At 35.7% G+C, this 26,902-nt stretch overlaps 1 protein-coding gene across 6 annotated transcripts in view; it reads right to left on the reverse strand.

Annotated features, from left to right (window-relative positions):
- The window catches only part of CACNA2D1 (calcium voltage-gated channel auxiliary subunit alpha2delta 1), a 504,823-nt gene that overhangs the window by 111,102 nt on the left and 366,819 nt on the right, over positions 1-26,902 (reverse strand). For all 6 annotated transcript variants that reach the window (XM_087445189.1, XM_014788140.2, XM_014788141.2 and 3 more), the window contains 2 exons: positions 3,565-3,634; positions 1,334-1,384 (listed from right to left, as the gene is read on the reverse strand). In XM_087445189.1, coding sequence (XP_087301315.1) covers positions 1,334-1,384; positions 3,565-3,634 — 121 coding nt within the window. The remainder of the gene's footprint in view (positions 1-1,333; positions 1,385-3,564; positions 3,635-26,902) is intronic.

Below are 26,902 nucleotides of genomic sequence, written 5' to 3' on the forward strand. Positions count from 1 at the left end.
AATTATTTTAGTTATTCATGAATATGGTTTAGCTTCACTAATACATTTGAATTATCTTTGAGATCATGGACCACATCTTAATAATTTTTGTCTCTATTCTATGTTATCAAATGGTATATAGGAGACCCTCAATACATTTCTGCTGAAATAATTTTTTAAAATGGTATTTTAATTTCATATACATTTTCAATCTTGGGATATGCATGTGGGTTCCAAAGATTTTAATAAGAGAAATTATTTCTGGAAATTATCATATATCCAATAGGATTATAACATATTGCATAACCATTTAGATTTATACTTAAGAAGAATATCAAGGATTAGCAAATGATATAAATTCTGCAATAATTTAATTAAAACAAAATGTGATTTAAATGCATTTTAACAAATGAAATGAGAATTAACATTTAAATTACATTTGTCGAATTCATTTATCTTCTCTTTCTCAGGCTAGGTTATAAGGTTTTGAACTTGTTTACTTCAGGACATAAAGGGAAATTTTCAAATATTGATACTAGCTGTGACATGGCTTTAGTTGCCTACAAAACATTGGATTCTGTTTCTTCCAATGTGTCAAGGAACATATAAGCATATACTTTTTTCTCTCGGGGAAAATAATCTAAGTATTTTATATCTCATGTTTGTAATTCCTTGGTATTTTTCTTAAAAATTAAATTCCACAGCAGGATACATTCTTTTCTATGTTCTACAATTTCATCTTCAATCTTATTAGAAGATTACAAATACACACACACACACACACACACACACAAACCCCTTAACTTGAAGCAATGTAACAAACAAATAAAATGACCAATTTAAAAACTCCTGGAATTCTTTCTTATATGTCAGCATTTCCCTTGAAAGAGTTCCAGTATTGACAATATATTTAATATTTATCTATTTTGTGGCCAAATCCCTAAAAGTTATTTGAATCATTAATGACTAAGTGCCAATGAAATGATTCTACTTTTTTTTTGGTAGTAGGAACTGCTTCGTTTTAGCAACCATGTACTTGAATGGTTTAAAATATAAAGCAAAATATAAAGCAAAAAATTGGAAGCAAATAAATAATTTTTCAAAAAGCTCAGAGCTTAAAACTATGCCATAATTTTCAATTCTGATACAGATTCTTCTCACTTTCAATAAAATGATTTTTGTTCATTTTGTTACTGTCTTAAATATGGCTTCTTTGTATGGGTATAAAAGTCATCATAATTATTTTTTGTCTTTTTTTTCCAACCTATTTCTCAGTCCCAACATATTACTGTTATCTATGAATCCTCCTTATATTCTCAGTACATAAATAAATATATAATATTTAACTACTCACACATCAACCAGAATTAGCATGTCTTTAGGAGATGCAGCTCCTTGGATATACCTGAAACAAATACCATATGAATATTTTTTCTCTTGCAAAATATCAAATATAGAAATTTGTCGAATTAATATTTACTGATCTCTGCGATAAGGTATTTTCCAAGCAAGGCCCTACTTCCATTCTATCTCAGAAGACAATGCTCTTTCATTCACAATTCTGCAATGTCAATTTTAAAAAGTTATATTTAACATGATAGTAGAAATGTCAGAGGCATAATATTTAAAGTATATTTTACAGATATTTATAACAAAAGATAAAGAGATGTGTTTTAATACCAGAAGCAAAAGAAATTAACTTCTAGAAGGACAATTTCCTGAAAAAAAAATTATCCTAAACTCCAATTTGTTGACCACAGATTTTAAAACTTACTCTAAGGAATAATAATAATAACAAATAATCATAAGATTATGCCATATTTTTAAAAGCAAAAAATAAACACGAAAATAGATAAGTGGTCTAGGAACATGAAAAAAACAACATCAAAAGAAAAGAAATACAAAGGGACCATAAAGTAATTAAAAATAGAACAATATATAATGTTATTACCAAGAGTCTCAAGTGGTGACTCAAACTTTATAGTGTCTAAGAATCACCTGGAGAGCCAGTTCAAAATGCTGATTCCCACATTCAACGGCAGCCCTACAGATTCAGAATCTCTGCATATTAAAGAGACTCTAGGAGAGTTCTATTTAGATGGTTTGGCAATTGTCAAGAGAGAAACTTAATTGCAGGGGAATGATCCCAAAAGCTCATGTTGCCTGGCACAGACTGATGGGGAACAAGTGGCCAGCCTTCCCCGACAGGAAGAGCTGCACCTGAACTCAACTTTCTACTTCTATCTGAGGCCTCTTTGCTCATGACTCTAAATCTAACTTCTCAGAAGCCTGCCAGATAACTTGACAATTCGTTTTCAGACAATATCCAGCACAGTTAGTTATCTACTGAGGACTATGTGTTCATGAAACAGGGTTTATAACTTGCATCCAAGTGTGTTTCTCTTTAAGAAGGTAAAGGGGCAGGGTTGCCGGGATATTCCAATGGAAGGCAAATCTAGTTCATGTCTAGAATCTTAACAATAGCCCTGGCATGCCTCTCAATGGGAAGATGAGAGGACAGGATATTGTCCCCCTCTTCTGGCTGGCACGTAGTTTGTAAGTTTCCCCAAGACGATCGGTTCCTGAATCTAAACCATATGGTGTCATAGTCTTTGCCTCCACTCAACAACCCATGGCTCCCTGTCACATCACTTGGAGAAATATTAACAAGAATAATATGTGAATTAATAATATATGGCACTATTATACATGGTTGGTGTTCATGTAAATTGCTATTGGGATGTTTAACACCGCATTTTAAAAGACTTACGTACATTTCTTTGAATCAACCATTATGCATCTTAGAATTTGTTTGAACCCTAGCAAAAACAAATAATCTAATGTCCAATAATGAGATTTTTAAAATAAATTACCATATAGTCATTGTTTTAAAATGATGTTTGGTGTGTCTCTGAAAAAACAGGCACTCAAAAGGTATTGATATGCAAGAGTAGGTTACAAAGCACTATTTTATATAAAACGTTAACTCATTAAAATATATATATATCCACACTTAAATAAATTTTTAAAAAACATATAAAATTCACTAGTTTAATAGTTGTTTCCCAGTGGGTACAATTATGAGTTATTTGGTATTTTTCAAGTTGTTTGTAGGAGAATGAGTTGCTTTAGCAGTGAGGAACAAATAAACCTTCTTTTTGGAAAAATGAAACCTAAGCTATATCATTATAACTAGGGACAGCTCTTACCTTGGGGGCAGTTCTCATTAGTTCACTGCCAGAGGCAAATTACCTTCTACTCTAGCTAGACACTTTGTTAGCGCTCTACTCCAAGCAAAGTGGGAACCTTTCAATAGAAATCCCCACCAGCTAAAAGAGATTTAGAGATGGCATTGAATATAAAACTTCAAGTAGTCTATTTGAAATGCATCTGATAAATCATTTCAACAATATTCATTATTGTTGTCTACCTTTAACTGTATTAATTTATTAAAAAAAACAGAGCTCTTTAAATAATTAGACTATATTCATCCTAATAATGGAAAGACTTTTTCCAACATTTTTACAAAAACGGTAACCTTGTTTTTTCCATTTTATCTTTTCACGACTACCTAAAAATTCTTACCATGGTCTTCTGCGTACATCATAAAGGTCAATCTTGTTTGGAGTTCTACTGTTATCAACCCATGGAGAAGCTAAAAAAAAAAACAGGGAAATTAAATTAAATTGAAAAGAGAAATTAAACCATAACATTAGATATGACCTATAAAAATATTTAAAAAGTCACAAAACTCCACTGACACATTCCACTTATCCAGAGCAATGGCAGATGGGAGATATAATTTTATGTCCTTAATCTTTTTCTTTTTAAAAAAGGAAAACAACACAGCAGTACAAAAGAAAGTTAACATAGTCAGTTTTCTTTTTCACCTTGCCTCATAAATAATTGTAGACACAGAGATTTTCTGGGTGCCAACTTACATGTTTTATCAGGTGTCTGGAGGTTATATATTTTCTTTCCTTTTTACTAACAGAAAAATTTACCTTTAAAGAAAATTTATTGGCCACTAATGGGAATTGTATTATCAGTTATTTGTTCCTTATATTTTCACTCAATGCCATACGATATTGGTCAATAAAAAGACTTGTTTTTCTTGGATTGTTATCATATAATAGCATAATTTTTTACTCTTTTATTCACATATTTGATAATGGCAAGTCCATTTGAAATTATAATTAAAAGGTTAAAGTATAATTAACATAACTCCACAAAAACTTTTCTCCTTAAATTTATTTGAAAGATCTGAAGTAATTCAAGTACAAATTCAAGAATCTTCTGCTAGTTTCAGAGCCTTTATCATTTTGCAGTAATCAGAAAAAAATTTTGTCTAATTGCATTGATTTTTAAATGCAATTAATTTATACTTATTCTAATTAAATCTATACTTACTTTAATTAAAGTGCTTTACACACACACATCTTAGACCCAATGAGAACAATAAATGCTGATAAATTGGATGATAATTTTTTGCTGAAGAAGTTCTCTCCTTGAACACATTTGGACATAAGTCTCTTGGGAAACTTCTTAATAATAATTCATTTGACTTATGCCCTCCAATCTATTTGGCCCTTTTCTTTATTGAGAAACTACAGAAATTATGGAGAACTTTACAGAGAATCAGGTTTATTAGCAAACTAAGATAATTCCGCCAATTAGGATATGTCAAAAATGTATACTACTGAGCCTCTCCTTGACTGTGAAATTTCTTTCTTATTAGTGGCTACATTATAAAATGATTTATTCATTTTAAATGACTAATCACATTTATATGAAACAGTAAGTCTAAATATAGCACTCCCCCAACCACCATTTACTGATATAGTCAATGCAGCTGAAATAGTAAAGTTTACTTTAATTCCTTCAATTTGCATTTGCGGAAATTTAGAGCTAGTGAGATAAAATATCACCTTTTTTGTAAGTGTGTGGTAGCACTGAAATTAAGCAATAAGCATGCTGGGAGAAATGTTAGTTCACTTCCAACTATTCCTCTATAACATCTGACTCCTCAAGTTAGGATATTAGTAGTAACTACAAATTTAAATAAATTATGTCCTACTTTCAGTACAATGTTGTGTTGGTTATACATCTATTGCCTCAACTCCAAATTCACCTTTTACCTTGCTCTATGAAAATGGATTTGGGCCTTTTAAATATTTTTCTTTGACCAACAAGCACAATTTTCAGCTTTGTCAGCAGATGATAAAAGAGAGACCTTGAACGTGAAAAGGGTTTTTGCTTCCTGCTTCCGGTTTGTTTGCTCAAAGGCTCTTGCAGCAGGTGCAGCTTTCCTGGTGTTGGGCTCTTGTGGTGCACGTGTATTTGTCAGAGCTCAGCTCCCACAGTGCTTGCAGCTTCCCCAGAGCTCAGCTCCCGTAACATGGGTAGCTTCTCCAGACCAAGGTGTCTGCAGTGCTCTCAGGCTCTCCAGCAGCTAACAGCAGCAGTACTCCCTGAGCACTTTTGTAGTGGAGTGCCTCCAGCGGGACACTTGGAACCCTAGAGCAAATCCTTCCAGTGTGACACTGTAGTGACCCTTCTGTCATTCAGTGGGCCATGATATGTCCTCTATAAGATCTGGGATGTCAGCCCTGGGGCACTGGGGGATTGAGGTCACTTTCTTGGGCTCTCTATCTCAGCTCTAGTGGTAGTAGTCTATTATATATTAGATTATATCATATTATATCTGGTTTTTCCTATATTATTCAGAGTTCTCTGTACTTCTAGCCAGCCCCTCACTACTCCAATCCTTGTTACAGTTAATAATTCTTTATTAAAAAATAAACTTTCCCTGTTCAAATATTGTGTGTTTTCTCTGTCCTGAGTGGACTCAGACTGATACAAGTGTGTGGGTGAGATGAGAGAAGTGAGATTAGTCACCAATGCCAATACAATAGCGGCCACTATGAGTTGAAAGTGGTCAACCGATACATTTGATAAATGGTTTAATAAAACGAATTTGAAAGTCACGTTTAAATTAGATTTCTGAATTCTTTGCAGATCACATTCATCTAGGATTTTGTTTTCACTATAATTGCTAATTGAAATTAACTGTGATATGTATTACTATGCTCCATAAAATTGATCTTTCTTTAAAGGCAGAAAAAGAGTTATAATTTACAATATGACCCAGGCCATTAAAATTAATATAGTTTATAATCTTAGTTTATATTTAAAAGTATTAATACTCTTCTCTTAGAAGTCTTCTGAGATATTTACTATTAGGAAATATCCCTTGATTATACTAAAGTGAGATATTTATATTATGGTAAAATTAAACAATGTACTTTCTTCTGTGATATTACTAATTAATTTGTTATAAAATCCCATGGCAGCATTCAAGTGGTACATTATTGATATAGGCTCAGAATTATGGAAGGTCAAATACTAAAAAGGATAATAACCATACACTGCAATTCCCTGAAATAATCAGTTTCATAATGATGCATAGTGAAAGCTATATGTTTTGAGAGGACGTCAGGGCTCCTAAATTCCCTGTAAAAAGCGAAACATTGCTCATTTTACATGTCCCTTTCACTTTCCAATAAGATTTTGGGATGACAGGAGAAAGGACTTGAAATAACAGTCCACAATGTGGGCATCTCATTTCTGAATGCCATTGTTAATGGTGATAATGATCATGTATGAGAAGGTTTTTCCCCAACTGGAAATGAACTGTGGGTGTGTCTTTGACTAAATCTACTGGACTACAATTCTACTTCACATAATATTAAGGGTATGCTATGTTAGTCATCAAATCACTGATTTAAAAAGGTGTTTATTTGTACATTAATTCAGAATACTGAAATTCAGAATACTGAAATACGTGTTAGAGAAAAATTCTTGGGAAAGTATGCAGATTGTAGAGCTATTTTCTAGTTAATATGGTCTAAAAATAATAGAGTATCAGTTTGTCATTTCAGCTGCTAGGAAATAATAAAGCATATAATGATGAATTGAGGGCTGATTCTCTTGGTGGAAACAGCACTTTAAATGACAGCTAACTGCATTTCCAATTAAAAAGTTCAAATGCATTTTTTGAATTCTAAGAGACTTCACATTTTTAGTCTCATTAAAAGAAAAAAAAAGTAAATTTCATATATTCAAAAATGCTTTTAAAAGCCAACCCTGGTCCTATTGCCTGGATCTAATTGATGTTACATGGATCATTATTTTAGGCTTGTCTCAGTCATCGCCTATGGAGTATTAGTCATGGTTCTGAATTATAAGCCATGATAATGAATTTGGACCATTTTTTAAGCCAGAATTAATTCAATAAATGTATATTGCATAGCTCCCACAATTTCCAGGAATTTGAGTGTTGCTGCCCTACTACAACCAACCCAGAACGGATTCTCCATAGTCCCTAATTTGCATCATGGCTCCCACATCAAGGTTCTGGATGAGTCTCATTAACAGAACGCGGGGTATGTACCCATACCAAGGTGCCAGAGAATCTAGGAAGAAATAGTTGGCTCTTCAGATTTTGTTAGGAAATGGGCTCTGCTCCCCAGTAAAACTTTTAACCTTAAAAATACCCTAAACATAGAAAGAAGATTCTATATTAGTTATGGTAACAGAAAATAACTTAAACAATCTCAAATCTTCTGTTTCCTAGCACAAAGTTTATTTCTCACTCATATAACAGTTTAAATTAGATATTACTAGTCATGGAGGCATAGATTCTGCTTCAAGCAGGTATTCAGAGACCTATAGCTGGTGGAACTTTTGCCTTCTTCAACACTTGGTTTCCAACATCACCTAGGGCATTGACATGCAGCTGCCAGAGGGAGGGAGAAAGTGTGGAGAAGGCATACTTAAGTCATAACAATCTCAGGCTTGAGGTGACACATACAGTCATGTGCCACATAATGATGTTTCAGTCAATGACAAATTGCATATACTACAGCAGTCTCATAAGATTATAATGGAGCTGACAAATTCCTATCGCCCAGTGACGTTGTAGCCATTATAATATCATAGCAAGAGAAAAGGAAACTGCAAGAGAAGAAAAAGAACCTCCAATAAAATTCACAGTGAAGGGTTTAGCAGAAGCTTTTGCAGACCTCAATAAGCTCCTTAAAAGGTTGAAAACATGTACCTCAACACTAAAAGGTTTTCATTAATAGAGAAGAATGTTCATGGTGCATTATCTGCTTACAAGCAAAACTATGATGAAAAAAAGAAACAAACCAAGCAAACCACCATGGACATATTTCTGAAAAGAGTGACATCTCCTCAGGAAGAGTGTCAGGCAGGTCCTTCAAGAGGCATTCCAGAAGAAGACATTGTTATCACAGGAGATGACAGCTCCATGTGTGTTATTGCCCCTGAAGACCTTCCAGTGGGACAAGATGTGGAGGTGGAAGACAGCGATATTGATGATCCTGACCCTGTGCAGGCCTATGCTAATGTGTGTGTTTGTGTCTTAGTTTTTAACAAAAAAGTTTAAAAAATAAAAAACAAAAAAAACAAGATTTATAGAATAAGGATAGAAAGAAAGAAAATATTTTTGTACAGCTATACAACGTGTTTGTGTTTTAAGCTAAGTGTTATTACAAGAGTCAAAAAGTTTAAAAAAAAGTAAAACTTTATAAAGTAAAAAAGTTATAGTAAGCTATGGTTAATTTATTACTGAAGAAAGAAAAATTTTTTTTATAAATTTAGTGTAGCCTAAGTGTACAGTGTGTATAAAGTCTACAGTAGTATACAGTAATGTCCTAGGCCTTCGCCTTCACTCACCACTCACTTGCTGACTCACTCAGAGCAACTTCCAGTCCTGCAGGCTCCATTCATGATAAGTGCCCTATACAGGTGTACCGTTTTTTATCTTTTATACAGTATTTTTACTGTACCTTTTCTACCTTTAGATATGTTTAGATGCACAAATACTTACCATTGTGTTACAATTGCCTACAGTATTCAGTATAGTAACATGCTGTACAGGTTTGTAGCCTAGGAGCAATAGGCTACACCATATAGCCTAGGTGTGGTAGGCTATACCATCTAGGTTTGTGTAAGTACACTCTATGATGTTCGCATAACAACGAAATCGCCTAATGACAAATTTCTCAGAATGTATCCCCGTCGTTAAGCAACACATGACTGTATTACTTTCACTCGCGTTCTACTGGTCCTACACAGATGCAAAGGAGGTCTGAGAAATGTACTCTCTGGCTAGGCAGTCATTTCCAAAAGCAAAACTTTACAATGAGATGGAAGGACAGAACTTTGGTGGGCAGCTGGCAGACTCTGCCACAGGAACAGATGGCCAATTAAAAAATGAGTGATGTCCACTACTATTATAACATTAAATTTTCTGTTTTCAGCAGTGTCTTTAAGTAAGCCACCTTTAAGATGACAGAGATGAGGATGGGCTAACTTCAGAACCCAGTAAATATATAAAAGACATTGGACTTAAGAATGATTTCTAGACTAAATCTTAGGACTAGGATTGTTTGCACAAGAAACTCACCAGAAGAAAAAAAGTAGAAGGCAACTCAGTGCTGTCTTTGATGTTGTTTGTATTACCAAAGAAACCACAAGCCTAGTCTGCAGAAATCTTCTAATTGTTGTGAACCCTAAAGCAACTTTTGGGTTCCAAACCTGCAGCAGAAGCAAACTACGAAAGCTGTTTAGCCCCAAGCACACCACTTCAGATATGCCAGTGATGGTTCTCGACAAGAGAGTTACTCCCACAGAACTCTACCAGCAGCAATCAGATGGGCTAACCAAGAAACTTTATGCAAGAGTAGGAGGTTTTTGTATTTCTTGTCTGATGGATTGTGATACATACCACGGACCAGTGACTGCTCTGTATTTCGCACTCTCTTTTTCCAAGCGGGAGTTTTTATTGTAGTTGTTCAGAAGACACTACCATTGTATATTAGACATCTGGACAGTGATGGGAATATGGCAGAAAAAGTAACTGGTATTCTGCTGTATTATAAGTAGACAAATTAGGAAAAGTCACATCCTCATGACGGAGAGAACTGTATGTTACCTGGAGATCCTGGATTTTGAGCTGGATGTACTAACTTGTTGGGACTTTGGGTCATCTCCTATGGAAAGGAGTGTGTTCTACGTGTGGGAAAAAGTGTGTGCACAGATACTTGCACTGCCAGGGGAACCGACTGTGATAGTCTCTCTTGCCATGGTGGGGCCACGTGATGAAATTCTAGTCAATAGCATGTGAGCAGAAGTGATATGTACAACTTTGGGAACTTTGGGGTTGTGATGCTTGCCTTCCGCTAATTTTTTTCCCCTTTTCTTTGGCTTCAACAGTGGATGTGGTAGTGTTGATCCAGTTTTGATCATACAGATGAGGACAACAATCTAAGGAATGGCAGATGGATGGAACCTCAGTTACTGGAAACCTCATGCACCAGACTTACCCTAACTAACTGATTTACCTAATAAGTAGAAGTTTTACCTGAGAGAAATATATATAGTCTCTATTATGATAGCCATCATTTAAGTAACTGAATCCATATCCTGATACAGATCAGAACTTTTCCCAGTTACACAGACCTCAGTCAAGTTTTAAAGCTTGGAGAATGTATAGGAGGTAAAAGCTTCATAGAGTGTTTGAAATCTGCTTCACTATTTTTTCTTACATTCTTTTATCTTCTTAGGAGAGTATTATTTTGGCCCCGGGAAACTGCTTATTGCTATATAATATTTATATTGCTAGAATCTAGGTAGTTTTGATGTCTGTCTTATCTTTCACGTATCAATGCTAAATTTTGTGATGGGCATATGTTTCTGAAAAGTAACTGGTCCCAAAACAGCGGGCATTCTCAGATCAAGTTTTCAAACGCTGAGTCACTGAGGATCTATAGAGTAGAACCACCAGTAAGATTCACAGGCAGGAGAGAAGACTAGAAGGCAGTCATTCAATTGCTAACAGGAAGAGTCTAGTCTCTTGACTCTTTTTTAAAATTGTCTTCTCTGACTGGAAACAGAGTACTGTAGAACTTAAGAGACGAGTTTTGGAGCTAGTCTACCTAGATTTTTCAATGGATAAATTACTTAAGCTTTTTCAGTAAAATGGGGGTAATAATAGCTCTAACTCTCAGAAGTGGGAACCAAGATTCAATGATTTATACACATAAACCTTTAGAACTAGAGTTGACACATAAGAAGCACTCCATATGTGGATATTTGAAAACAGTATCACTGAGTCACTGAAACTACTTATTATAGACTGTACATTTTTTAAATAATAGATTATTCTAAGATGTACTTAGATTTTAACCACCTAAAAGCATATTCCTATGACTAGGGCTTGGAATGTCATATCATTTCCCCATCCTACTCCATCCCCAATGATGCAGGTTAATGTCACACGGTCAATAAAACTTCTGGGGAATCTGTAAACTGACTTCATTAGGTCACCCCAGAAACCCCATGGAAAATACTGGCATAGGTTAAGAGGGCAGGATGGGAAAGGTATACAGGAAGGGACCTAGATAATTGTAACTCTGTGTTTCCTGGCATTTTCCATCTGCTTTTTCCCCCTTGTTTCATTTTATTTAGAAACTGAATACTCTGAAGTTCTACTCTGATACTTGTTTTCATCTCTAGTATCTATGATCTTGACTTGTTTATCCAGCTTAATTTAACAAATACCTCTTATTCACTACATCCAAGGCACTGTGTTAGGTACATGAAATGTCCATATATATATATAAGTAGCCACCTCTACCTGTAGTTGCTTAAATTGCAATACTTCTTTAAAAAGAGCATATACAAAATAAATTCTGAAGGAAGATAAAATTTGATAGTTGTAATATAGATAAAAATCAAGTTCTCTGAGAGAACGAAGTAAAGTAAGATCACTTTTGGGAAAGCCTTCACGTGGAAGGCAGTGTGTTTATTCTATTTTGAATGATGCATAAGATGCATATGATCAGAGATGGGGCTCTAGGGTCAAAGCATATAGAGATACGAAAAGAAAAGATAGGTTCTAGAAAACAAAATGAAATAAAAATTAAACAAGGAGAAAAAAAGGCAATGTACTCATGTGGGAGTACACGATGAAGGTTGAACTGTGGAGTTAGAAATAAATCTAGAGGTTTAGATTTATTTGAGTTAGAGTCTTTGGATGGACTGAAGGCCACAGTAAGGGAGCTAGATGTCATTAAGTGAACAATTCCAAATTGTATAATTTCACTATACTATATATAATTTTACATATGTGTGTATATATATATAATTACTATATATAATTATACATATAAAACTATATATAATTACTATATATAATTTTACTGTATATAATTTTGAATCCTTAGAATGCTTCGGTTCCTTCAGAAACACGAGTTTTAGCTTTTCTTACTAGTTTTCCCGCCTTCCAGCTCAGACTTGAGTATATTGACTTCATGAAATAGTTTTTGGATTTTAATTTTGTTTCTGATCAATAGGACTCCGTGTTAGGATAATATCATTGTTTTGGCTCGAGAATGTCTCTGATATCTCCACTGCAGTAAGTCCAGAACACCTCTCGAACCGATAGATAAACAAGTGGCAGAAACTCACATACAGATACACAGTATTATAGCCAAGGATAAATTAGAATAGTTTTAAAAATAAAAGCACTTATTAGAAAGTGAGTTCCTGGTAATTCTACAGATCCAGATAACCCACGTAAAACATTTTCATTTAACATAAAGGGATATTTGTCTGTCTGCAGGAGTAGCAGATAACAAAGACAAGTTGTGAAGTTAAGTGGAATATTCAATGAAGTAAATGGTACACGGAGACTTAATCATTTAGATGGCCCACATGTAGTTATTAGCTGTAGCTCAGAAATAAGCTTGAACACAGCAAGTTCTATACTGTAAAAGATAAGGAGAATTTACTGGAAAATGATTTCAGATATGTGCTACGTAGAGAAATGTGAACTCTGACAGAGAAAAAGTTTCTTATTTTCCTAAGCAAATAAATCCAATTAGATGATAATAATGATGTATTTATTTAAAAAAAAAACAAATTATGATTCTATAGGAACATGTTTCCCGTTTTTGTAAGTCAATAAATCTTCTTAGATAGTGGTGATAATAATATAGTTCGTAAAAATTTTATATTTGGTGTGCCTGAGCAGTGCTTAAAAAGTTGTCTAAATTTTTGACAAAAATGTCTTTAATTTTTCTTAATAAAATATATTGAACATAAAGTTAATTATATAGCAATGAGGGTTCTGTGTATCTAAAAACAGATAGCATAAGGTATAGAAATTTAGCAATATATAAAGGAAAAAGGAACAGAATGAGAGATATCTTTTAGAAGTTAAAAATAACTAAAGCTTTGTAGTAATACTTATTCACATATTTTATATATGTTAGCCCCTGTCAAATTATAAGCAGCTCCCATTTTCATATTATCATCATATTTAACTACTCTCACCTATCAGCAATAAAATAAATCATTTAATCAACTTAAGCACGACTGAATCCATAGTTGATTGCAAAGTGAACACCTATTACAACCCTTACATATGAAAAATAAGACAGATTCAGGTAAGAGATGAGGTTATATAAAAGGCAACAAAAATAAGGCTACTGAATCACCTCTAAGTCAGGATCATTTGAGACTTCAAAATAACATACTATTTTGTATGTGTTTGTGTTCCCTAGACAACAGAACTTATGGATGGTATATAGCAAAGCAAATCAGTTAATTCAGAATATAAACCCCATGATTGGGTGTAAATAAAACTATTGTGCACTCTCCTGTCAATACCTCAAATTTTACCGTTTTAAATCAAACTCATCCCTACACTCCCAAAATAAAAACACTTCTGACATTTTATTTCAGCAAATATTCTCATATGCACTAAAACTCAGAATTATAGTTAACTTACACCCTATGTTTGTCACTAAATTCATTTACTTATTTTTATATTATTTCTTATTTTATCTTCGTAATTGATATATAATTCAGATATAACATTGTATAACACCAACACATTAAAGGTGTACAATGTGTTGATTTGATACACTTATATAAGAGCTAAGTGAAATAAGTCAGACAGAGAAAGGCAAATACTGTATGATATCCCTTATACGTGGAATCTAAAACAGCCAAACTCACAGAAACAGAGAGTAGAATGCTGGTTGCCAGGGGTGGGGTGGTGGGGTAAATAGGAAGATGTTAAAGGGTACAAACTTTCAGTTAGAAGGTGAATAAGTTCTGGGGATCTAATGTATAGTACATTAATTGTAGTTAATAGTACTGTATTATATACTTGAAAGTTGCTAAGACAGTAGATCTTAAATGTTCTCACCACACACACAAAAAAATGTTAATTATGTGAGGTGATAGAAGTGTTAGCTAACACTACAGTGGTAATCATTTAGCAATATATGTGTATCAATTTATTTATTTTTTGGTAAGGTTTCTAATATCCTCATTTTTTTTTTTTTTTTTGAGGGAGATCAGCCCTAAGCTAACATCTGTGCTAATCCTCCTCTTTTTGTTGAGGAAGACTGGCTCTGAGCTAACATCTATTGCCAATCATCCTCCTTTTTTTCTTCCCCAAAGCCCCAGTAGATAGTTGTATGTCATAGTTGCATTTCCTTCTAGTTGCTGTATGTGGGACGCGGCCTCAGCATGGCCAAAGAAGCGGTGCGTCGGTGCGCACCCGGGATCCGAACCGAGGCCGCCAGTAGCAGAGCGTGCGCACTTAACCGCTAAGCCACTGGGCCCGCCCTCCTCATTTTTTTATATCCAAGGATTCTTCTTTTTTAATTCCTATTTGATCCCTTGTTCAAATCTTTATACTTCCACATCTGACCATAACAATAGCATACCTTTCAGTCAAGGCTTTCTAAGTGTCTCTCCTTCCAATCAGAATGAACACTGCTTTCACCATAGTATTCCACTGCCCAAAATGTTTATGGTATTTCCCTTCACATTAAATCCCAGACAAACCATTCTGACGTTCAAGCCCACATAATCTTCCATTAATAAACCTTTTGATTTGATATCACTCTTCCTCTGTAACAAACTATTAGATTAGGTGGGATCTCTAGTGTCCAACAGTACGTGTTCATCTCCCTGGTTTTTTACTTTGTGCCTTTCTTCCCTCTGAAAAGGTTTTGCCTTCTCTTCTTCACTGCCTTAATTATCAATCCACAGTTCATAAACCTCGCTCATGACTCTAGTCTGTAATTATTACCTTATCTTTTTCAAAACTCCTGTAGCAAATCTATTGCTACATTCTGTCTAATTTATTTGGCATTTAATCACTTAATGATTTGTATTGTAACAAATTTCTAGATGTCTAAATTTTGATTTCCTAATTAGATTAAAATTTCCTGCAGAGTCGAAACAACTTGTTATTTTAAACACAGATGTGCGGGAATCAGAGTCAAGATGGCGGCGTAGGCAGACTCTGAACTCACCTCCTCCCATGGACACAGCCAATTTACAACTATTCGTGGAAAAATTACCCTGAGACAGAACTGAAAACTGGATAAGAGGAACTCCTGCAACAACGGACAATCCTAGAGACTGGCCTCACCCTAACTGAGGTGGAAGAGGCAGAGACTCCCTTCTGGAGAGGAAAAACGCCACCTTCACAAGCCACAGCGCCTCACGGCTGCCCGGGAGCAGCCCACAGGTACGCAGCCTCCCTGGAGGAGCGGGGCCCTGAGCCAGGGAGCGCCCCCGCTGTGGGCATTTTGTGGACCCAGCACAATCGAGACGAGTGGCACAATATCTGACTTTGCCTGCTACTAAAACATGGGGGAATACCCCCAGAAAAGCTGGTTCACAAAGAAACTAAAAGCGGCTCTTATAGGGCCCACGCGCAAACTCACCCATTACAGAAAGCAACCTAAAATCACCAGAAAGAAAGGTGCACAGTGCTGTGGTGAAAAGAGACTCGTGTAGTGGCCCTGGGTGCATCTCGGTGAGAGGTGAGACCTCTCCAGGGACTGGGACATTGGCGGCAGCCACTGTTGTGGCCTGGTGTGGGCCTGCTGACACAGACCCCATTGGAGTTCTCTTTGAGGCCTGCTAGCCCAGGTCTGCCCCACCCACTAGAGCACCATTTAATCCAGCTCAGCCAGGGCAGGCAGCCCACCCTAGAGACTGGCCCCACCCAACAACAAGCCCTCAGGCAACATGTAGGCCTGCATAGATTGGTGACTGGATTCTCTGCAGCCTGGCAACTGAGCTGACTTTAGCGGGGCAGGGCGTGCACAAGGAGCGGGTGGAGAGTGTGGGGCGGTGGCGGACTGTGTGGGGCTCCCTCCGTGGAGACACTGGGTCCGCATCGGGAGGTTGGGGCGTACACACGGGGCAGGACTGTGTTGACTGTGTGTGTGGATCTGTGGGTGGCAGGGCTTGTCAGCTGCAGAAGACTTGTGCTTCTCAAAGACCCACATAGGGGGTTTGCCCCACCTTCCAAAGCCTGAAACAATTGGGTGCTCCTGTGCCTGAGACCAGCCCCACCCAGCTGCAATCCTCAGACAACTGAAAAGAGACCTAAAGCCTGGAGGCTTATAGCAATTGTAAGGCCCTGAGCCTAACAAGCTGCCACGCTGGGAGGGGCCCACTCACTTAAAAGAAATACTGCAACACAAATGTGGTATTAGAACTTGCAGCCAGCTGTGCTGGGGTTCCCCACACCCGATAAAGAGACTGAAGGGCCCAAAACAACTACAAGCAGCTGAGCATTACAACAGCTGGCCAGGAGCATAACTCGGCCTCCCTGGGCACCTACAGGGAGAGCAAACAGGCCACAACAGAAGGACACATGTAGCCAACATAGGGGTCACCCGTGGAACATTGAGAACTGAAGGAAACACACTGCAGGCATCCAAAGCCATCACTTACATAAGGTCACCTATCCAAGAGCAGGAGACATAGCTGACCTACCTAATACCTAGACACAAGCACAGGGAAAGAGGCAAAATGAGGAGGCAAAGGAATACATTCCAAGTAAGGGAACAGGACAAAACCCCAGAAAAGGAACTAAGTGAAACAGAAATGAGCAACCTACCTGATAGAGAGTTCAAACAAAGAGGGTTAAGGATGCTCACTGATCTGGGGAGAAGAATAGATGAACTCAGTGAGAATGTCAACAAAGAAATGGAAGATATAAAAAAGAACCAATCAGAAATGAAGAATACAATACTGGAAATGAAAAATTCATTAGAGGGACTCAAAAGCAGAGTAGAGGATACAGAAGAACGGATCTGTGAGCTGGACGAAAGACTAAAAGAAATTGCCCAAGCTGAACAGGTAAAAGAGAAAAGAATTAAAAAGAGTGAGGACAGTCTAAGGGACCTCTGGGACAACATCAAGCACGCTAACATCCGTGTTATAGGTGTCCCGGAAGGAGAAGAGCGAGACAAAGGGGCAGAGAATCAATTTCAAGAAATAATAGATGAAAACTTCCCTAGCCTAAGGAAGGAAACAGACATCCAGGTACAGGAAGCACAGAGAGCTCCAAACAAGATAAACCCAAAGAGGCCCACACCAAGACATATCATAATCAAAATGTCCAGAATTAAAGATAAAGAGAGAATCCTAAAAGACGCAAGAGAAAGTCAAGTAACATACAAAGGAAACCCCATAAGGCTATCAGCTGACTTCTGAGCAGGAACCTTACAGGCTAGAAGAAAATGGCACAATATATTTAAAGTGCTAAAAGGAAAAAACTTACAGCCAAGAATACTCTACCCAGCAAGGTTATCATTCAAAATGGAAGGAGAGATCAAAAATATCCCAGACAAGCAAAAATTAAAGGAGTTTGTCACCAAGAAACCAGTGCTACAACAAATGTTAAAGGGAATGATTTAAGGGGAAAAGAGAAGACCACAAATAGGAAAAATTATTTATTTCCATGATAAGAACGTAATGGATACAAATGCACAAAAAAGAGGTTAGATATGATATCAAAAACATAAAAGGAGGGAGGAGGGGAGTTAAAGAGTAGAGCTTTCAGACAGAGGTCAAACTAAAGAGACCATCAATTCTGTATAGAAGATGAAAGGAACAGAGAAGGACTACTAAAACACCGAGAAAAAAAAAAGTTAAAAAATGGCAGTAAGTACATACCTATCGATAGCTACTTTAAACGTCAATGGACTAAATGCTCCAATTAAAAGGCATAGGGTGGCTGATTGGATAAAAAACAAGACCCATATGTATGCTGCATACAAGAGACACACTTCAGACCTAAAGACACTGACAAACTGAAAGTGAAGAGATGGAAAAAGATACTCCATGCAAATGGCAATGAAAAGAAAGCTGGGGTAACAGTACTCATATCAGACAAAATAGACTTTAAAACAAAAACTGTAAAAAGAGACAAAGAAGGGCATTACATAATGATTAAGGGAACAATCCAACAAGAGGATATAACACTTGTAAATATCTATGCACCTAATGTAGGTGCACCTAAATATATAAAGCAATTATTAACAGACATAAAAACAGAAATAGACAGTAACACAATAATAGTAGGGGACTTTAACACTCCACTTACACCAACGGACAGATCATCCAAACAGAAGAGCAATAAGGAAACATTGGCCTTAAATGACACACTAGAACAGATGGACCTAGTAGTTATATACAGAGCATTCCATCCAAAAACCGAAGAATACACGTTCTTTTCAAATGCACGTGGAACATTCTCCAGGACTGATCACATATTAGGCCACAAAACAAGTCTCCATAAATTTAAGAGGATTGAAATAATATCAAGCATCTTTTCTGACCGCAAAGGTATGAAACTAAAAATCAACTATACGAAGAAAATCAGAAAAGCCACAAATACGTGGAGATTAAACAAAATGCTACTGAACAATGACTGGGTCAACGAAGAAATCAAAGAAGAAATCAAAAAATACCTGGAGACAAATGAAAATGAACATACAACATGCCAGATTTTATGAGATACAGCAAAAGCAGTTCTAAGAGGGAAGTTTATAGCAATACAGGCCTATCTCAACAAACAAGAAAAATCTCAAATAAACAATCAAACAGTGCACCTAAAGGAACTGGAAAAAGAAGAACAAACAAAGCCCAAAATCAGTAGAAGGGAAATAATAAAAATCAGAGCAGAAATAAATGAAATAGAGACCAAAAAAAAATAGAAAAAATTAAGAAAACCAAGAGCAAGTTCTTTGAAAAGATCAACAAAATTGACAAACCGTTAGCTAGACTCATCAAGAAAAAAAGAGAGAAGGCACAAATAAGTAAAATCAGAAATGAAAGAGGAGAAATTACAACAGACACCTCAGAAATACAAAAGATTATAAGAGAATACTATGAAAAGCTATATGCCAACCAATTCGACAATCTGGAAGAAATGGATAAATTGTTAGAATCATACAACCTTCCAAAACTGGATCAAGAAGAAGTAGAGAATTTGAATAGACCAATCACCAGTAAGGAGATCGAAACAGTAATCACAAACCTCCCCAAAAATAAAAGTCCAGGACCAGACAGCTTCCCTGGTGAATTCTACCAAACATTCAAAGAAGACTTAATACCTATCCTTCTCAAACACTTCCAAAACATTGAGGAGGTGGGGAAGCTCCCTAACTCATTCTACGAAGCCGACATTACCCTGATACCAAAACCAGACAAGGACAACCCAAAAAAAGAAAATTACAGGCCAATATCACTGATGAACATCGATGCAAAAATCCTCAACAAAATACTAGCAAATCGCTTACAACAATACGTTAAAAAGATTATACACCACAATCAAGTGGGATTTATTCCAGGTATGCAGGGATGGTTTAACATTCGCAAATCAATCAACGTGATATACCACATTAATAAAATGAAGAACAAAAATCACATGATCATCTCAATAGATGCAGAGAAAGCATTTGACAAGATACAGCATCCATTTATGATAAAAACTCTGAATAAGATGGGTATAGAAGGAAAGTACCTCAACATAATAAAGGCCATATATGACAAACCCACAGCTAATATCATCCTCAATGGTGAAAAACTAAAAGCTATCCCTCTAAGAACAGGAACCAGACAAGGATGCCCACTTTCACCACTCATATTTAACATAGTACTGGAAGTCCTAGCCAGAGCAATCAGGCAAGAGAAAGAAATAAAAGGGATGCAAACTGGAAAGGAAGAAGTGAAACTGTCACTATTTGCAGATGACATGATATTATATATAGAAAACCCTAAAGAATCCACCAAAAAACTTTTAGAAGTAATAAACGAATATGATAAAGTTACAGGATACAAAATCAACATACAAAAATCAGTTGCACTTCTATACACTAACAACGAAGTAGCAGAAAGAGAAATTAAGAATACAATCCCATTTACAATTGCAAGAAAAAGAATAAAATACCTAGGAATAAATTTAAGCAAAAAGGTGAAAGATCTGTACACAGAAAACTATAAAACATTGCTGAAAGAAATTGAAGACACAAAGAAATGGAAAGATATTCCGTGCTCTTGGATTGGAAGAATTAACATAGTTAAGATATCCATAGTTCCTAAAGCAATCTATAGATTCAGTGCAATCCCTATCAAAGTTCCAAGAACATTTTTCACAGAAATAGAACAAAGAATCCTAAAATTTATATGGAACAACAAAAGACCCCGAATAGCTAAAGGAATCCTGAGAAAAAAGAACAAAGCTGGAGGTATCACACTCCCTGACTTCAAAATATACTACAAAGCTATAGTAACCAAAGCAGCATGGTACTGGCACAAAAACAGACACACAGATCAATGGAATAGAATCGAAAGCCCAGAAATAAACCCACACATCTATGGACAACTAATCTTTGACAAAGGAGCCAAGAACATACAATGGGGAAAAGAAAGTCTCTTCAACAAATGGTGTTGGGAAAACTGGATAGCCACATGCAAAAAATGAAAGTAGACCCTTACCTTACACCATACACAAAAATTAACTCCAAATGGATTAAAGACTTGAATGTAAGACCTGAAATTATGAAACTTCTAGAAGAAAACATAGGGAGCACGCTCTTCGACATTGGTCTTAGCAACATATTTTCAAGCACCACGTCTGACCGGGCAAGAGAAACAACAGAAAAAATAAACAAATGGGACTACATCAAAATAAAAAGCTTCTGCACAGCAAAGGAAACCATCAACAAAACGAAAAGACAACCTAACAATTGGGAGAAGATATTTGCAAACCATACATCTGATAAGGGCTTAATCTCCAAAATATATAAAGAACTCATGCATCTCAACAACAAAAAAGCTACCAACCCCATTAAAAAATGGGCAAAAGACCTGAACAGACATTTCTCCAAAGAAGATATACAGATGGCCAACAGACCCATGAAAAGATGTTCAACATCATTAACTATCAGGGAAATGCAAATCAAAAGTACAATGAGATATCACCTCACGCCCGTCAGAATGGCTATAATTAACAAGACAGGAAACAACATGTGTTGGAGAGGATGTGGAGAGAAGGGAACTCTCATACACTGCTGGTGGGAGTGCAAACTGGTGCAGCCACTATGGAAAACAGTATGGAGATTCCTCAAAAAATCAAGGATAGAACTACCATATGATCCAGCTATTCCACTGCTGGGTATTTACCCAAAGAACTTGAAAACATCAATGCGTAAAGATACATGCACCCCTGTGTTCATTGCAGCGTTATTCACAATAGCCAAGACTTGGAAGCAACCTAAGTGCCCATCAAGGGACGAATGGATAAAGAAGATGTGGTATATATACACAATGGCATACTACTCAGCCATAAGAAACGACGAAATCCAGCCATTTGTGACAACATGGATGGACCTTGAGGGTATTATGCAAAGTGAAATAAGTCAGAGGGAGAAGATCAAATACCGTATGATTTCCTTCATTAAGTAGATGATAATAACAACAATAAACAAACACATAGAGACAGAGATTTGATTGGTGGTTATCAGAGGTGAAGTGGGGAGGGAGGAGGGCGAAAGGGATAATTCGGCACATGTGTGTGGTAATGGGTTGTAATTAGTATTTGGGTGGTGAATATGATGTAATCTATGGAGAAATAGAAGTATAATGATGTACACCTGAAATTTATACAATGTTATAAACCAATGTTACTGCAATAAACAAAAAATAAAAAAAATAAAATAAAACATAAAACACAGATTTGCACAGAGAGACCACAGTAGAGATGGTTTTTTCCCCCAGGATCTCTTCCCTTATTACTTAGTGCGGCTTCTGTTTATTAGCTGTGTACATAGCTCCCTTGAACGTAACTGTGACATGAGATCAGTAAATTCTGGCCAATGCCACATAAGAAGAAAGGCTTCATGTGACTTCCAGGAAGTGCCCATAAAAAGAGGGGGAATACCATTCTTTGTCCCTTAACCAAAGAACAAGTAACCGTGGTGGACCTGAGGATGACACACTCAGAGGAGGACAGAGAAAAAAGATAAGAGTGCAGACCCCTTATCTGTGAAGCTTCCCTGTCAGCCCCCATCTATGTAACTGAAATTCTTTGACTTCAGTGAGAAGTAAACTTCCATAGTGTTGAAATCACAATTGTTTGGGATTTTGTGTAATTGGTAGCTAATACTAGTCCTAACTGATACACTAGACTTTAATAATTATTGGCATAAAAAAGTAATAGAGTAATCGCTTCACTTTAAAGTTTGTTTATACAGTGATCAACAAACATAATTAAACACAGTTAGAGTTAAACTTCATATCCATTCACGAATACCAAAGGAAAAAAAAAACAAATCAGGCATTATTAAGATAATTAGTCACAGAAAGCAGTACTTCTATAAATACCAAAAATGTTGAGGGGCCATTGTCATCCTGTTTTCTTCAAATTGGCTAGAAATCTAACTGTTCCCTTCATAAATAACCAAAAAAGGATTCTTTGGATTACCTTGTCATCTGCTATTAGATGTTTAAATATATTTGAGCTAATTTTCAAAAAGCGTTAAACAACTCAAGAACAATTGGCTATCCATATGGAAAAAACATGTCAGTCCATATACTTTGTACACAGGTTCTTTTGCATTTTATTCTAGCAAAATCCTAGCAGATATAACAACATGGAAGTGTCCCCCAGAGGTATATTTAATGCTGACTCAACATATATTAGGTCCCTTTATTGTAATCCCAAGTTTTTGAAATGAATAAATGGAGGGCAGAGAAGGAAAAAATGATTAATAAAACATTAAGAAAATGAAGATGAAGTAGATTTTTTTTTCGTAAATGCAACTAATTATCTAAAAAGAATAAGTGCAGCCTACATTGGCATTTCAATGAGCCACTAATTCCTAATTACAATCTCAATTACTGCAGTAATTGGTACAATTTCAGGAGACACTAATAGGTGAAATGAGTAGTTTGTAACTATGGTTTTTTATTATGGGTAAAAATTCATAAAGTTGACAGCTCTTGAGAGTAATTTTAATAGCTTTAAAGTTAATATATGTAAATCAATTAAAAGCATCTAAAGGGAAGCACTCGTAAATTAAACTTATTTTCCAATCAGCACATATTCCATGACGATGTCACTAGACATGGGTTTCAGCTTCAGCTTTGCCATGAAGCGAGCTGGATGACTAGGGCAATTCACTCCAGCCATCCCACAAAACAAAGACCGTGGACTTAGCAAATGCTAAAGGCCTGGATGCGTAAGTAGATCAAGTTAGTGTCTACCTTGGAAATTATCTTCACTCATCCCACGTTACTGGTGAAGAAATAGGTTCAGAGATGTAACACGACTTAGCCAAAATACACAACTATACTGATGGCAGTTTTATAACGTTTCTTTTATTATCACACAGCATTACTACCTTCTAAGTTGGAAACAAAGAAAAGGAAGTAGGGAGGAGGGGAGGAGATGGAGCAAGAAAGGAGGAGGAAGAGGGGGAAAAGAAAAAAAGACAAACAGGATCATTCTTACAGTTTATTTCCATACACATCAACCAAATTAGAAAACAGGCCATTTATTGATGTTCAGTCCAAGGAAAGACATCAGAGTTCAAATCTCTACTAATTACCAAACAAACTGCTATTCAGAATCAGCTCTACAGAAATGTCTTTATATTATATCAGCTCTGGAGATCTCCTTATGTGGAGAGAGTAGTGTCTCCATGTAGTTTAAATAATCTGATAAATGGAAATCTTGAGGGTGGCTAGCCATCACTGACTTTCCCCTACATGTAGGCAATTTGCTAAGAAGTATATTTAATTCTTTTCTTCTCTTAATTCTACAATTTAGCTGTTATTATCCTCTGCGTTTCACTAAGTCTGAGTAAGAGTTTTCCAAAGGTTACCACCAGATCAAGTGATGGAAGTGGGATTTATACCCTGGCAACTGCGTATATACTTGCTTAACCCATTCACACCATGTAAACCTGCTATAAGTAGCATCTTAACACTGAACAAGAATGTTTTTTAGACTCCATTCTGAGTCAGAGGCTTCCAGTTTCTGCAAAACACTTCATTTTCAATAACTGTGGCAAAAATTTTTAAAAAGGTAATTTATAGGATTTTAAAAAATTATAAAATTCTCCATTTGGATTAATATATGAAATAGATTTTGTTTGAGCCTCACAGCAATTCTGTGACATAATGGGGAAGTTGATTTTCCCATATTATAAATGTAGAAATTCAGAGCCTGAGAGAGAGGGTTGACAGATTTAGCAAAAAGAAATACAGGACACACCCAGTTAAATTTGAATTTTGATAAAAACCAAATTCCTTTTTAGTGTAAATATTTCTCCAAACATTGCATACTTATACTAAAAAATTCTTTGTTGTTTATCGGAAATTCAAATTTAACTAGGCATCCTTGATTTTACCTAGCAACTCTAAAGAGAAGTGACATAACTAAGGTCATAGGCTAAAACCTACGTCTTCTGACCAACTCCACCATATGGTGTTACTGCTGGATATTACTGCTTAGTCATCTGTTTAGAACTCCTTTCACATTTCTATTTCAGCTTCCTTGTCAACTGATTGTAACCTCAATTATGTTCTTTAATTTCTCACATGAAGAGAAAAATGGATTTACGCAAAATTATTCTAGTTCATATTCACTCATAAAAATGTCTATTGTTTTGTATTTTCAAAGTACTTTTCATTATATTATCTGATTGATCACAACAACCCTCAGAAGATAAATTGAGGAATTAGTGTTCACATTTTTCAGATTTGATGACTAAGGCTCAGAAAATTTAGGAGACCTACCTAGTTTCTCACAGCTACTAGGGAGATCCTAGCCTGAGGTTCAAGTCTTCTTATGTGAAAATCCAATTAAGTAAAAGTAACATATATTCTATTCCCACTCATAGTTAAGATAATTAACAATATTTAATGGCTATTTCTGACCTTTGCTTTAACAGGCAGTAATCAGGGATGAGCCACTCTACAGTATTTTGGGCTGTATCAAAATGGTAAGGATAAATCAGAGAGGAAAGTATGGTTTACTGAGAAAGCTTCTCTTTTTCATTTAAAAAAGGCTTTGACAAGTCTCAGATATCATATTATTTCACTCAGAATATTTAAGTATGTGTCTCTATCAGATAAGGACTTTTTAAACAGAAAAATAAAGCTATAATACCATTCACACCCAAGGAAATTGTCAATAATTCCTTAATATCATCTAGTATTAATTTTTTTAGTTATTGTAATGGTTAACAAGAGACTCTTAACTGAAATATTTACAAATGAAATGATAGCTGCGATTTGCTTCAAAATAATACGGAAGGGTGCTGTTGGGTGGATGAGGCAAGACTGGTCATGGATTGATGGTTGTTGGTGCTTCATAGGTACATGGCGTTAATTATACTATTCTGTATATGTCTGTATTTGAAATTCTCCACAATAGCAAAAAATAATAACCAGAAAATAAAAACCTACTAAGTAAAGTCAACTAAGACAAGTTAGCCAAACTTTCAAGATATTTTTACTTGATATTTTAATTCAAATTATCAGTTGGAATTTTTATCAGGTTGGTAATGATATTATAATTAACACAAACATAATCAGCACATAAAAGCTCAAAGATTTCTTATAAACATATCTGTTAGAATCAGACATGAAATACACTAATAGATTATGCATCTAACACTTATTTTAGCTTGCTTTTCAAAAATCAACGTTCTAATTTTTAAAAGTTTAGTTTTAGGCTAACCTTCGATATTTGACAGTGTACATGTTGCAGGTTCCATAAAGACCCCTTCTTTCCTGATAACAAAACCCATTTTAGAGAGGATAAGACACTACTGTAGCCCCAAGGGATAAAACTGTTTGATCCAAATTAATCATGATATTCTTATTCCCTTGCATAGTGACTGACCTAGGAATGACCATGTGACCCAGTTCTGAGGAATGAAATGTAAATAAGTCTTCTGATTGGGATGTCTGGGAAAGCTTTTACTTTCCTAATTAAAAAAGGAAGAGTCTTGGGTGGGGGGAGGGTGGAAGGGGTAAAGGGGTATGGTGATGGATAAAAACTAGACTTGGTGGTGAACACTACACAGTCTATACAGAAACTGAAATATAATAATGTACACCTGAAATTTACATAATGTTATAAGCCAATATAACCTCAATAAAATAATTTTAAAAAATAAAAAAAAATAAAAAATAAATAAATAAAAAAGGCTTTGAACTTGAAAAAATGTGTTGAAAACATGTCTTAGCATAAACAGAAATATAGTGGTCCACTTTTAAATTATAATATTCTCTTAATATCTTTGCTTAAGAGACTTGGTTCTATTATATCATTATTATCATAAAGAGCATCTGATTGGGTCTTAAAAAAGGAAATACAAAAAAAAAAAAAGGAAATCTTGCCATTGTGACAACATGGGTGAAACTGGAGGACATTCGACTGAATGAAATAAGCCAGACACAGAAGAACAAATACTACATGATATCACTTATA

The sequence above is a fragment of the Ceratotherium simum genome, chromosome 1 (genome assembly GCF_057802395.1).
Source record: "Ceratotherium simum simum isolate JZ-2026a chromosome 1, ASM5780239v1, whole genome shotgun sequence".
NCBI lineage: Eukaryota > Metazoa > Chordata > Mammalia > Perissodactyla > Rhinocerotidae > Ceratotherium > Ceratotherium simum.